Here is a 14,651-nt window from a genome sequence, read left to right as displayed (position 1 = left end):
ATTCTGTCTCCTCTTTCTGGCAGGGAATATGAGATCGTCGCTGATTGGCTGCACCTTGCTCAAGCCGATATCTTCGCTCGATCGATATCCGGGCGCGGGACGGTCACACTCACAGGTCGGCATGTTGGTGAACCTTTCTTGTTTAGCTTAGATTTCACGTTATTCATGTCAACGAGAGCTGCAAACAACTTCTCTAATTGGTAGAATGTGGACGGACATTGCATTCGTAAGTTTAGCTATGTTTTCGACTTCAAAATTACGTTGAAAACAAAATGGGAATTCGTTAGTCGTTGCCAAACTTGCATTTGCAAGAAGCTGTGCAATTTATAGTCCCGTGTATTCAAGTTTGTGTAGGGTCCTACTGTAGTCGACCATGCCCATGCCAGGCCAGGGGGGATTGGTCTTTTGTGCACAGCTAAAATGGTAATGAATTATACAGGCTGATATTTAGGCCTAGATTTTGATAAATGGTGTAAAATTCATACTCAGACTGACTCAGAGCAAAATGCATGTTGAAATTGGAAACTTCATTGGATGACAAATTTTATATAAGTATTACTATTGACTGTCTGAGTCAGTGATTGAAGTGATTTTATTTTTAGATTATTAAAAACAGCTTTAGCTTGGGCACCCACACGCATTGCGAGGTTAGTATTAATACTGGTAAATTAAACCATTGAACCATGTTTGGCAGTGGATTTCGAATTGACAGTTATTAAATGAGTTAGTGGGTCGCGCATGCTGGCTTGCTGCGATCCCACTTCTGCAAGTGATGTCCACGTCCATCATGTCCATAAGGCATTAAACACACCACTTCTAAGTAATGGCTTGGTTTTTCTGTGCGCTGTGGCATGTCGGGGGCGGATCCAGCTTTTATAAAGGGGGGGGGGTTGGGGTGGTATGTGAGGGAGCGTAGCGACCGAGTCCAAGCGAGCGGAGCAAGCGAGGGTGTTTGGGGGGGTGTCCCCCCTCCCACGTAGGGAAAATTTTTGAAAATCTGTGTGTGAAAATGGCGTTTCCTTGCATCTAAAACACCACTATTTTTGATATAGAGGTCGTTGCCAAATTAACCCCCATGAAAATTTGTAAAATTAAGTTGCAATCCCCCATTTTTTTTTTTTTTAATGGGGGGATTTTTGTTTGGGGATGAGAATCGGCAACCCTGGCCTAGATTGTCACTTCCGCGGTGGCCCGTGTCCTCAAAAAAGCTGATGGGGGGGCAAAAAGGACTATGTGACATTTGTTCGCCCAACCCTCCCCCCAAATAAATAATAATAAATTAAATGAATACATAGAAATAGAATAAAATAAAATTACAAGTTTTTTAAAAAAGATGAGATTTAAAAAAAATGGTCCCCAGATTTTTTTTTTTTTTTTGGGGGGGGGTTGCAACCCCCCCTCTAGATCTGTTTCTGCATGTAATGAACCCTTGACTATGAGTTGGGCTTGTCCGTAGACTCTAATGTTAGAGTCGAGGCCTATCTCGGCTCGGGCCCAAAGATGCGCCACCGCGCACAGAAAAATCATGTGGTATGGACACCAGAAGTGAGAATGAGATCCCATGCGCGACCCACTGACTTAGATATCCACTGCCAAAACGGTTCATGGTACAGGGTATAGGGCAAGTCCAAGAAAAGGTCACCCTAGAAGGTAAAATTTTATCTCCAATTTAAGAAGTTATCTTTGGAGGGGTAAGAAAGCCTATCGCCTGTTGTGGTAGCCTAAGTATGTTTGGCCTAGGTCCTAGCCCCACTCATTACTAGTACAAGTTTAGTTACTTCGAGCGATGTTTGTGCCGGCTCCACTTCACCACCACTACTATACGCTCCATCTGGCTGAACATCGTGTCCGTTAAGTCGATCTGATATTCCGAGTGACAAAGGTGGGATTTTATGGGGAAATATAAAACTCATGGAACATCACGATCTTTAAAAACAAAACTAATATAGGAGGGGGTCCAGTGTCCGGACATGTTATCTTTTGGTTACACTTCGTAATTCAGAAGGTTCGTAATTCCAAAACACGTGAATTCATTATTGCCTGAACCACAATGTTCGTTAAATCGAAAAAGGGTTCGTTAATCCGAACATTTGTGGCGTAATTCCGAAGGTTCGTTAATCCGAAAAGGAATAATGAGTGATAATTCCGAAGGTTCGTTAGTCCGAAAACGAAATGAGGTTCGTTAATCCGAAAACGAAATGAGGTTCGTTAATCCGAAAGAACTAAATGAACAACGAACCTCATTTTTTTTCGGACTAATGAACCTTCGGAATTATGACTCTCATTATTCCTTTTCGGATTAACGAACCTTTGGAACAACGAACGTCATTTCAATTTTTGGATTGTCGGACCTTCGGAACAACGAACCTTATTTCGCTTTCAGATTAACGAACCTCCGGAATATCCAAACCTTCGGAATAACGAAGCTTCGGAATTATGAATGTAAACAATCTTTTTGAAGCCTTCCTTTTTGTCTTTGGATTACACTAAAAATATGAATTCAATACTTGTAATCATCTTCTATTTTGTTCTTTATATTTCCCAACATTTTGTACTAAAATTTGATGAAACTTCGCTTCTAACTTTTTTCAAATGACTTTCTAACATTGATCGTGTGGACACACAACCTGTACGGACACACAACAACTGAGTGACCTGAAACTCAGGCAGGACGTTTAGCAATACTTGATTAACCTTATGCCCAAATTTCATGAACTAGGTTTCTAAGTTTTCATTTAAAAAACACAACCTTTTGTTAAAATTTGGTGTTGATGCCGCCACCGTCAGAAAAACAGCGCCTATAATATAATTTTACTCTCCTATGCAGGTGAAACAAAACGGAAGGAAAGAAGGGAAAACACAAATTTTGTGCATTTTCATGTATTTATTTTCAATAGTCTCGGCAGTGCAGCCGTCCTTGCATGGTAACTATTATATAAAGATTATCCAGCAGCTTGCAAAGGAAAGTCAGTTTCAAAGTAATTTCTTCAGTGCACAGATGAGGCGAGGGGTCTTCGGGCGCTTGCTCCCTCTCCTCTCCTACAAAAATAAATTATGACCAAGAAAGTAGAAAAGAAAATGGTGAAATATATTTTTTCTGAATATTATGCTTTCATTGGATATTTATAAAGTTAAATATTTTTATTTTTTTTGCTCGCTCACAAAAAAAAGATCTGCCCAATTATTCATATCTAGCCCCTTCAAAACTTTGGCTCACTTCGCCACTGATTTGTTTCATCACACTTCTATGCAAATACTTACGCCTATAGAATAGAATACATTATATCCTACAGCTTGTTAGAGTAAATCATGTATAGTACTATTGGTTCAAGTAGCATCATGTGACCGAATATATTTCAACTCTGACGTCATACCTCGATATATTTTTGGATACTAGTATATCGAGGTCTGACATCATTATTTCACAAAACTGGATCTAGCTAAACTCTCAGGCACACCGGCCAGCGCGCTCTCTCTCCTGGGCAAGTCCAGCGATGTGTCGGCACAGGCACTGATCTGCGTTCTGCTGAGCACGATGGCTCAGAGAAAAGTAGGTAATTCAACTCAAGTAACCGGACTTTGCAAGCTCATCACATAGATTTTGGTTATAAATTATAAAAAGTTGGATAAAAAACAAATATATCAGGCGTTTCATTCGAAAGCATAGTGGGAATTATTAATCCTCGGTTGGACTGGCAAAACTACTATATTTCCCTCGGGGCTTCGCCCCTCAGGAAGTAATTGTCAGACCAACCTCGGATAAATAATTCAACTATACTTTCTCAAAGCCTGATATATTTGTTTACTATTTCTCATAATTCCATATGGCTTTGTGTAATTATTTTGTGTCCAGAATTACTTCATTAATATGAAATTTTATTCAGAATCACAAAAACTGCAAGCTCTCTTTTTCTCCTAATAATCAGAGACAAAATGAGCCCAAGATTTTGAGGGAGTCAGATGTGTCATATCAGGCAAAATTCAATAGAAGTTGTGAGCGAGCAAGCTTTTCATTAAAAAAAATCACATTTTGTAGCTTGACATAAAAATATTCAGAAAATGTTATATTTCATTTTTCTTTCCCTTTTTTTTTTTGGGGGGGAGAGCATCCCAAGCCTCCCCCCCATCTATGCACCTCTGTCTAGTGTCTATATTACTGTTATATTGTTATTTCAAGACTAATTTTCATAGAAACAGAAAAAATATTAAAAACACATGCAGCCTTTCATGGAAAGTTCCCCCGGTTGTCCCGAAAAGGTGTGTTTTGTTTGACTTTCCTCCTCAACCCACCCTTTCGAGAAAAGCTCTCGCGGCATATCTCAACGTCCGTATGACATATTTGTCCTGCCCACCAGAGGTGAAGGCGAGACTAAGGGATCCAAATGTCGTCTGTCAGTCCGTCACAAACCTGTAATGACACATAACTCCACAACCGTAAGTCGCTTTTAAACCAAACATGGATGGTAGATGGACCTGCATGTTGAGCTGCAGTCAGAGGTCACATGGTAAGGTCAAAGGTCATTTTCAGGTCAACGTTAAAGTTTACATGCAACACTTTTATGACACCTAACTCCATAACCGTAAGTCGCTTTTCAACCAAACTTGGATGGTAGATGGACTTGGGGGACCTGCATGTTATGCTGCAGTCTGAGGTCATATGGTAAGGTCAAAGGTCATTTTCAGGTCAACGTTACAGTTCACATGCAAGACTCTTATGACACCTAACTCCGCAACCGTAAGTCACTTTTCAACCAAACTTGGATGTTGGATAGACTTGGGGGACGTGCATGTTATGCTGCAGTCAGAGGTCACATGGTAAGGTAAAATATCATTTACAGGTTAAAGTTTACATGCAAGACTCTCTTATGACACCTAACTCCGCAACCATAAGTCACTTTTCAATCAAACATGGATGGTCGATGGACTTGGGGGACCTGCATGTTATGCTACAGTCAGAGGTCACATGGTAAGGTCGAAGGTCATTTTCAGGTCAACGTTAAAGTTTACATGCAGGACACCTAACTTCGCAAATGTAAGTCGCTTTTCAACCTAACATGGACAGTAGATGGACTTGGGGGACCTGCACATGTTACGCTGAAGTGGGAGGTCACATGATAAGTTCAAAGGTCATTTTCAGGTCAACGTCAAAGTTTACATGCAAGACTCTTATGAAAACTAACTCCGCAACCGTAAGTCACTTTTCAACCAAACTTGGATGTTGGATAGACTTGGGGGACGTGCATGTTATGCTGCAGTCGGAGGTCACATGGAAAGGTCAAAGGTCATTTACAGGTTAAAGTTTACATGCAAGACTCTCTTATGACACCTAACTCCGCAACCTTAAGTCACTTTTCAACCAAACTTGGTTGGTAGATGGACTTTGGGGACCTGCATGTTATGCTGCAGTCAGAGGTCACATGGAAAGGTCAAAGGTCATTTACAGGTTAAAGTTTACATGCAAGACTCTCTTATGACACCTAACTCCGCAACCGTAAGTCACTTTTCAACCAAACTTGCAGACTTATGCTGCAGTCGGATGTCACATGGTAAGGTCAAAGGTCATTTTCAGGTCAATATTAAAGTTTACGTGCAAGGCTGGTATGACAAGTGTTATTCCATCCCAGTAATTTCACAATGAAGTTTTGATATAATTCTTGCGTGCCCTCGCAAATCACAATATTTCTGGTTATTTTCATAAGTGGGCGAGACAAAAATTGCTTTTGCCTTGTTTTTTAGTCATGTTCAAAATGAATTAGTGATGATTTCATTTTTCTCGGCATTTTAATCCCCAAGTCTGCATGGTTTAATTATGTTTGATGCATGTTTTGCCTTTAGTAGACAGCTGGCAGCCCTCTGTCTCGAGGAGTATTTTTATATCTTTTTCTGTATTTGGTGAGTGAAGCCAACGAAATTCAGCTGAACAACCAACATAAAGGCGTGGTCACACCGGCCGAGCGTTGTTGGAGCGGTAGGGAAAGAGGGTAGAATTTTTCTCTCAAAATGGGGGAAAAAATCGAAAACAAAAAAACTAAAATCGAACTTGAAAATGGCAAACGGTAGCGAGCGGTGATGATTTTTTTTTCTCTCCGCTCCACGACCGCTCCAACAACGCTCGGCCGGATGCCTTTACACTTAAGGGGAATCCAGCCTTGGTCATAAAATATAGTGTTGGAAAGGAGAAAATTAGATAAAACAGAATGGTGAAAGTTTGAAAGAAATCGGACCAGCAATAAGAAAGTTATGGCTGCTTTAAAATTGAAATCCCTATGATTATGTAGATTTCAAAGTGGCAACTGGGTAAGTAAATTATGACAAGAGGCAAGGACAACTTTCCCATAGGCCATGTACTTAATTATCAGGGATTTGTGTTTTTCTCCTAACTGCCCTTCCCCTGGGGCAGTAATCTAAATATAACCCTGGTAGTATATTGTTTTATGTCTTCATGTGAAAGAAAAATAAAAATTTGAAGTAAAACATTTGAAAAAATGACATATTAGCCATTTTATGTATTGGAGTACATGGAAGAGTAGTCCTTGCCTTACATCACTGTGACATCACATATGTGGCCAATTTGCAGTCTCGTGGATCTAGGGATTACCAATATTCACAACTTTAAAAATAACTTTCTTATTATTTGTCAGATAGTGTTCAAACTTTCACCTATCAACTTGACTGATTTTTCTTATTGTCTCACCTGCGAAGCAAGTGAGACTATAGGCGCCGCTTTTCCGACGGCGACGGCGGCGGCGACGGCGGCGGCGGCGGCGGCGTCAACATCAAATCTTAACCTGAGGTTAAGTTTTTGAAATGACATCATAACTTAGAAAGTATATGGACCTAGTTAATAAAACTTGGCCATAAGGTTAATCAAGTATTACTGAACATCCTATTAGAGTTTCATGTCACATGACCAAGGTCAAAGGTCATTTAGGGTCAATGAACTTAGACCATGTTGGAGGAATCAACATCGCAATCTTAACCTGAGGTTAAGTTTTTGAAATGTCATCATAACTTAGAAAATATATGGACCTAGTTCATGAAACTTGGACATAAGGTTAATCAAGTATCAATGAACATCCTGCATGAGTTTCACGTCACATGACCAAGGTCAAAGGTCATTTAGGGTCAATGAACTTTGGACGAATTGGGGATATCTGTTGAATTCCCATCATAACTTTGAAAGTTTATGGATCTGATTCATGAAACTTGGACATAATAGTAATCAAGCATCACTGAACATTTTGTGCAAGTTTCAGGTGACATGATCAAGGTCAAAGGTCATTTAGGGTCAATGAACTTTGGCCGAATTGGGATATCTGTTGAATTCCCATCATAACTTTGAAAGTTTATGGATCTGATTCATGAAACTGGACATAATAGTAATCAAGCATCACTGAACATTTTGTGCAAGTTTCAGGTCACATGATTAAGGTCAAAGGTCATTTAGGGTCAATGAACTTTGGCCGAATCGGGGATATCTGTTGAATTACCATCATAACTTTGAAAGTTTATTGGTCTAGTTCGTTAAACTTGGACATTAGAGTAATCAAGTATCACTGAACATCCTGTGCGTGTTTCAGGTCACATGTCCAAGGTCAAAGGTCAATGAACTTTAGCCGAATTGGTGTATCTGTTGAATTACCATCATAACTTTGAAAGTTTATGGATCTGATTCATGAAACTTGTACATAAGAGTAATCAAGTATCACTGAACATCCTGTTCGAGTTTCAGGTCACATCATCAAAGGTCATGTAAGGTCAATGAACTTTGGCCATGTTGGGGTTTTTTGTTGAATAACCATCATATCTCTGTAAGTTTATTGGTCTAGTTCATAAAAAGAGGACATAAGAGTAACCATGTATCACTGAACATCTTGTGCGAGTCAGAGTAGTATGCAAAGTCAGCACTGCTGCTATATTGAACCGCGTGATGCAGGTGAGACGGCCCGAGGCATTCCACTTGTTCCCCTAAGAACAAGTTTTTATTTGGGTTGGATTCCCCTTTAACAGAGACCGAAGCTTTTGTTCTAGTTTTGGCTCTGCTATTTTTTTGATTGGATGTATTTCCTGATTTATCACAATAATTGCAAGTTTTATCATAATTTAACTTTTTGAAAATTATGCTATTATGTGATTAAGGCTACATCTCTTGTACTTTCTACCGATAGTCTCAATATAACGTTATTAATGGATTATTTCTTGTTAAAAATCCTAAAGATAGGAACTAACTCTGTGGTTGGTAGATAAATATGACTCACTTGTCCAGGTGTTGATAAACGGGCCGCTGCTGAGTAGGCCTAGAGTTTTCTTAATTATATATAATTGATTTCATGACATGTGTTTACATTTGCTGCAGATTCCCATTCAGCCGTTGGACTGAACTGGTACTGTAACACAGTATGGATGGTCAATATGAAGCAAGCTTCATCGAATTCCTCCAAGAGCTCTGTACTCTGTTCTGATCATTTTGAAGATGCTTGCTTTGACAGGACTGGGCAAACGATTCGTCTAAGACAGGATGCTGTCCCAACCACATTTAATTTGCCGCCTCGTCATCAGAAGGTAGAGTAGATCTATATCATACGTGTTTTAAAGAAATATGATCTCTGTATTATCTATCTACCTTTGGTTTGACAGAACAATGTTTTGAATATTCCATTCTCAGTAGCCAAAGAGAAATGAAAATTATCCTATTCGGAGGGTCACCATGGACCTCGGCCTATACTGTGTACCAGGGGACTGTGTATTTTAAGTTAACGCTTACTAAATGATCAAACAAATTAAAAATTTGGTTTAGCCCTACATAATTAGCATGAGCTTCTTTGAAATTGCAAAGCTAAGGGTGTATTGCTGATTTTTCATAATTTATTAAAATTCATTTTTGATAAATTATTTTATGCATAAATAGAGAATTCTCTGCTGTACAGTTAAGTAAATCTCTAAATAAGTTCCCAAGTTCTACAGTGCGTATGAAAAAATGGGATAGATTTGAAAAGTCTATAAAATTTTTGTTTCAAATTATGATCTCAATATTTTGGTGTCAATATATGCTATGGAGTCTTATCCTTCAAATGCTATTAAAATAATTTGGTTTTGTTCGTGCTTACGCAAACACAAATTTTGTTTTGTCTGGGGTAAAAAAGGAAGCTTGCGCCAAAATGGCATAATATGATGGTCGGACTTCTTGCTATCAGCAGAATTCCTCTTAACCTTTTCATTATCTTTGCCATAATTTTCGAATTATGCAGTCAAAATTCATTTCCAAATCTACTTATTTATTTGGATAGTTGTGGTGTTGTTCCTTTTTAATATGTTCTCTTTTAGTTTTGAATATTCCTTCCTTAGGCAAGAACATTTTTTTAAACCAAATTATGGTAGAGCGTGTTTTTTTTCGAATCCTTTCATTGTGTTCTGCAAAGGTTATGATGCCTTTGAACAGTGGCATACTGAGGGGTGGGGGCTCGGGGTGCTCCCCCCTCCCAATACAAAATTATGACCAAGGAAAAAAGTGGAAAGAAAAATAACAGAAAACATAGAAAGTGAAATATGATATTCTGAATATTATGTCAAAATCACAAAATTGGATATTTTAGTAAAAACTGGAAATTTTTGCTTGCTCGCTTCACAACTTTTTAATGCATTTTACCTGATCTGCCACATCTTGCTCCTTCAAAATTGACTCAATACACCATTGCCATTGAAAGACATGAATATTTTCTTGTTTGTCCTGTCAAGCACATAATTAAACTTGGTGAAGGATTCAATGACCCCTTGAAAATAGGATTCATGTCTTTTATAGGTACCATTACATAAATTGTTTCACATAATTATTATCAAAGGTACCATAACATAATTTGTTTCACATAATAAAAAGGATTTGAATGATTACAAATTCTCCCAATTTAAAATGCAAATCTTCTCACTTGGGTTGACAAGAAAGTCTCTTCTTACTTATGAAGGAAAATTCAAAGGTAAAAGAAGTTCAAATTAAAACCAATGTAATTCAGGTAAATGAATAAATTTATTAGTGAAATTTGACAGCATTTTTCGAAATTAATGGCAAAGATAATGAATATATTATAAGTCTGCTGATTAGCCAAAAGTCTAAAAGTATAAAACGTCCCCTGTTCGCTCAAGCATGAATTTACTTTTTAAATGCCATTTCAAAGATAAGATCTTAGAGCATCTATTAATATCAAAATATAGATATAATATTTTGAGACAAAGCAAAGATTTTATAATTTTCAACCAAAAAGTGCAAGAATAATGATGCATTTGTCATTTATGATTTAAAATAGAATTTCCATTGATTAGATTTGTAAGAAAAATAATGTTTTTTGAGCAATTCTAGGTCCGACATGAACTCATACATTGTTGCATTTAAAACATAATAGATGGAGACCAGCAGCATGGCAGCAGGAGCTAATGTTGGTCGTGATGAGGCATATACCACCATCAACAATGCTGCAATTGCAGTCACCACCACCAAGTCTGCTTCTGTCACTGCCATCACCATTGCCACTGCCATTACCAAGACCACTCCTGACACAAAGCCCCCAAGTCCTCAACTGACCAGATATTGCAGCTGGAGAAGGATATACCAGGAACTTCAAAGCCAGGGCTTGCCAGTCTCCTACAATAAGAAAAATGCCATGGGCCCATCTAATGAACTAGTAGTAGAATATTTGGCCACAGTTGTAGAAATGCAGAGACTAACATACTGCCACAGGTAAAAATCAATGTCAGATATGATGGATAGTCTTTGAAATATGGGTTGCAGAATGAATATCAGTAAAACCCATCATGATGTGCTATCTGATTTAACCCTAAAAAGGCGGTGGGAGCCCAAAAATTTTCACGATAAATCCACAACGTGAAAGATTGTGCCGCGTCATTATAAAGCCTTTTTTAAAAAAGTTTATGAGTTTTCAGACAAAATTTGTGACACCTGGGTACCCGGTTCTGCAATTATGCAACATTGTGCATTGTGTAAGTACACATGTCAGAATTGCACTAAAATGTGATTTCATGGACAAATCCAATGCAAAATCTGTTTCTAGCCAGAATTCATAATTGTATCATACCGGTTAATGTTTATTTTTACTGATTAAAATCAATTAATTTCATTGTGCTTATGATCAGAAAATTTTGTCAACAATATAAAAAAAGTAAAAAAAAACAAATACTTAAGAAAGGAAAAAAATACATATGAAAGGTATTTGATATCAATTAATTTTTATGTGTCTGAACAAAAACTTCAAGGGCTGTGTTTATAGATTTCCAGCCAAATTCTAATTTCATGCATGATTTAGTAAAATATATAATTCTAAATAATTTTAGAATGATCAAATATACAATTTTTTCATCTGTGGCAGGCATTTTGCATTTCTTCACAATTGCGCAATTAACGGTCAATCTTGAGGGCCCCCACTCCCCTTCCGCCCATCTTTCCTGCCTCCAAAATACCCTGGCAGTCTTATTAGGGTTAGATTAAGTCTACATTAAGCAAACATAAAATTCTTACAATTGAATTCAGTGGCGTAATGAGCCAAATATTTTGAGAGGGCTAAATATGGCGAATGGAACAAGTTCTCCAAAGAGAGCAAAGGGAGTGTGCAAAATTTTAGAACTTTTTAATACAGAAATCAAAATTTGGAAAGATTTTGACGTAATAATATCCAGTAAATACTCTCTATTTCACCCTTTCTCGTTCGCTTTCTTTCTTTTTTTCTCTCCTTTTCTTCTTGGTCGTTAAACATTGGGGGGGGGGGGGCAGTCAGACCGCAGGTCCCTATGCTAATGAGCAAAAAGTCCAGATACATCCAAATCATCTTGTGGCTGAATCCTTGCAAAATCTTGTGATTCGTGAGATTTTCTTTCTCGAGTCTAAGAATTTACCTGTTTTAAAGAGAAATTCCAGTATTGGTAACGATCTCAAAATGACTTTTTACAGAATCTAATATAATGACCACCCAAGTGTCTGTTTGTATGAATAAAAAATATGTGCCAAAGGATTCTGGAAGAAATTGTGTAATTGCTGAGAAATAAGCAAAATAAGCTCATATTCCAGCAATAATAATACACTGTCCCACGTGTGCCTATCTGTGTTGGTGATCTTCAGTGTGAACATTTTTCAGCGTAGATTTCAAGATTTCACAAAGTTCAGTTTATGTAACTTTACCAAATCTAGATCCTCGATGATATACTGACAATTAAGCCAGACTTTCTCATGAAATCAGTGTTTACTGCAACTACTGGCATTTCTTTTTAACCTCAAGTTAAATTAAATATTATTGCACTATCAGATAGAGTAAAAGTTACTCTTTCATATTGGTCATTTATTTTGTATACAATATTTTGTTAAATAAGTAAATTTCTGGCCTGAAAGTGTGCCTCAAAACTTAATTTTCTTCTTCCATTTTCTTTTGCACATTGTGCAAACTTTTTATTTTGAGCCTCAATGATATCCATATCACCATAAAGCTGAACTTCTTTTCTTTCTCACAATGCCACTCTTGATATGCGGCACCTTTTAATCGGGTCAAGATCACACTTTTCCCACTAAGGTACAATACGAGATTTCTGTAATTTTGTACTTGCATGAAATCCAGAGTTCTGATTGGCTGGATAAGGTTCACAGAACAACAGGCACAGGGTATTTGAGGAGATTACCACATGGGAAGTGTGACCTTCCTACGAACCCTGGCACTGGAACCGTTGGAATTTGCCACTGGGTGGTCTATTTGACCAATCAGAATGCAGTATTCTTGTTTTCAAACTGCTTTATGTACTTGGCAAATGAAAAGTGTGATCTTGACCCGATTAAACCAATTCTTATTTTGAAACCTATATCGTTTCAAAGCATACATATTCAGCTTTATCATGATATAAAAATCATTTGGGCTCAACACAAATAAAGTGTGAAAATAGCAACTTTTGTCAGGTGAAAATATTTATTTTATAGCATATTTTAGATCAAACTTTGAACCTATATTACAAAATCTTTGAATAAATCCAAACATATGACATGAAAGAATGATTCTTCTTCTTTACAATGGTACCAAATTCATGAAATTCGATGCACAGTTAGAGCAGCAATGACCGAATGAAAAGGTGTTATGGTCCGCGTCAAGCTCATTAAATATACAAAACATCTCAAGTCATGAATATCATTTGGATGAAAGAAGCCACTCTCTTGGGACCTGCAGTCTGACTGGGGGCATGGCCCCCATCTATACATCAGTGATGGATTTAATACTTTTTGCATGTACGATGACGATGCTCGCTCTCTCTCACCCATCCTCACTATGTGTATATGTGTGTGCAAGATGAATTATGAGGAATAATTGCATGAAGTGACGTTTTTCAACCAGAGATTGATCCTTATATATTATTTACTATTGCATTTTTGTTCATCATATTGACCCATCTTGACCCCTTTACCCCCCCCCCCCCCCTGACAAAAACCTAATAGTCAAATGAAGTTTCCTTTTTTTCTTTTGATATACATGTAATGTATTCATGTGAGAAAAAAAATTATAGTGCCAAACATTTTTTGAAAATTTTAATTTATTCCTTCAGGTGAGGTTTTGTCCACAGTTCCAGAAGGACACAAAATAGTATCAGAAAGTCATGCCAGAATCAACAACTGAAGGGTTTGAAGAGCCAGATAAAGAGCCTAGAAATGTGATTTAAACGTAAGTTAAACTTATTTATAATTCTGATTCATTTTGGCATAGAAAGTAAGTCATAATAACAATTTGAATGATTTTTGTCTTCTTGATTTGCTCTTTGTCAGGAATCCAAATTTTAGAATTAAACTCTTAGTTTGAGGTGTTGATGATTTTTTTTTCAGCTGCAAAAGTAACAAACCAATATCAATCATTGGTCGATAATGTGACTTGCTTTCTCTTGCCAAATTGGTACATGTACATGTATATTCTGCATTTCTATAATGATTGACCCCACCACTAGCACATAAGATGCAACATGTCAAATAACTGCCAAACTCACTTCATCATGTATTTAATTATTAATATTTCATTAAAGGAGTAAAAGGACTCAGAAAGATTACCCGAAAAAGCTCACAGAATTTTTTTACTGGTAGACCCTTTACATTCATTTGATGAATTGAGTTCATGCAAAATCAACTGAATGTTATGAGTACAAAATCCTGTTAATACACCTTACTGTGAGGCTATTCTGGTAGGTCATCCCGGGAGTGCCTGAGGATCTTGTCCATTTGGATAAATCTTGCAAAGTACCAAGAGGTGCCTCCACCCCCCCCCCCCCACTCTATTAAGGTTAACAATGAAATTGAAATTAGGAATAAGTTTAGTATCTTGCTCATATGCATTATAAATTAATTACTATTTCAGGTACTTCAATCACATGCACAGTAGGAGCAAAAACAGCAGCAAACACACAGGAGATGTAACACTACATTGACCAACAGCAACAACTACAGCAGCATCAACAATTTCTGCAGGAGATGCAAAAACCACACTGGCAACCTCAACAACATCAAGGTGTCCAACAAGCACTCCGGGAACGTTAACAGCAACCACAGCTTCAGCTGGAGTTTCAACAAACACATCAGAAAAAAACCAACAGCAGCAAAAAAAACACTTATGAATAATGAAATGAATCTA

General features: G+C 37.5%; 1 protein-coding gene across 3 annotated transcripts; it reads left to right on the top strand.

Annotated features, from left to right (window-relative positions):
- LOC121428546 (THAP domain-containing protein 10-like) lies at positions 1-14,591 on the top strand. Of its 3 annotated transcripts, none has more exons than XM_041625241.1 (5): positions 1-226; positions 8,357-8,562; positions 10,395-10,729; positions 13,582-13,697; positions 14,379-14,591. In XM_041625241.1, the coding sequence occupies exons 2-4, from the start codon at positions 8,404-8,406 to the stop codon at positions 13,583-13,585; spliced, it is 498 nt and encodes a 165-aa protein (XP_041481175.1). In that variant the 5' UTR covers positions 1-226; positions 8,357-8,403; the 3' UTR covers positions 13,586-13,697; positions 14,379-14,591. The 3 variants fall into 3 exon arrangements, with proteins under 3 accessions (XP_041481175.1, XP_041481174.1, XP_041481176.1); XM_041625240.1 differs by lacking the exon at positions 1-226 and adding an exon at positions 1,389-1,650; XM_041625242.1 differs by lacking the exon at positions 1-226 and adding an exon at positions 3,331-3,550.
- Positions 14,592-14,651: the final 60 nt, after the last annotated feature.

This window comes from Lytechinus variegatus, chromosome 15 (genome assembly GCF_018143015.1).
Source record: "Lytechinus variegatus isolate NC3 chromosome 15, Lvar_3.0, whole genome shotgun sequence".
Taxonomy (NCBI): Eukaryota; Metazoa; Echinodermata; class Echinoidea; order Temnopleuroida; family Toxopneustidae; genus Lytechinus; species Lytechinus variegatus.
Note: the sequence above shows the minus strand (reverse complement) of the source record. Positions and strands in the feature narration are given on the sequence as shown.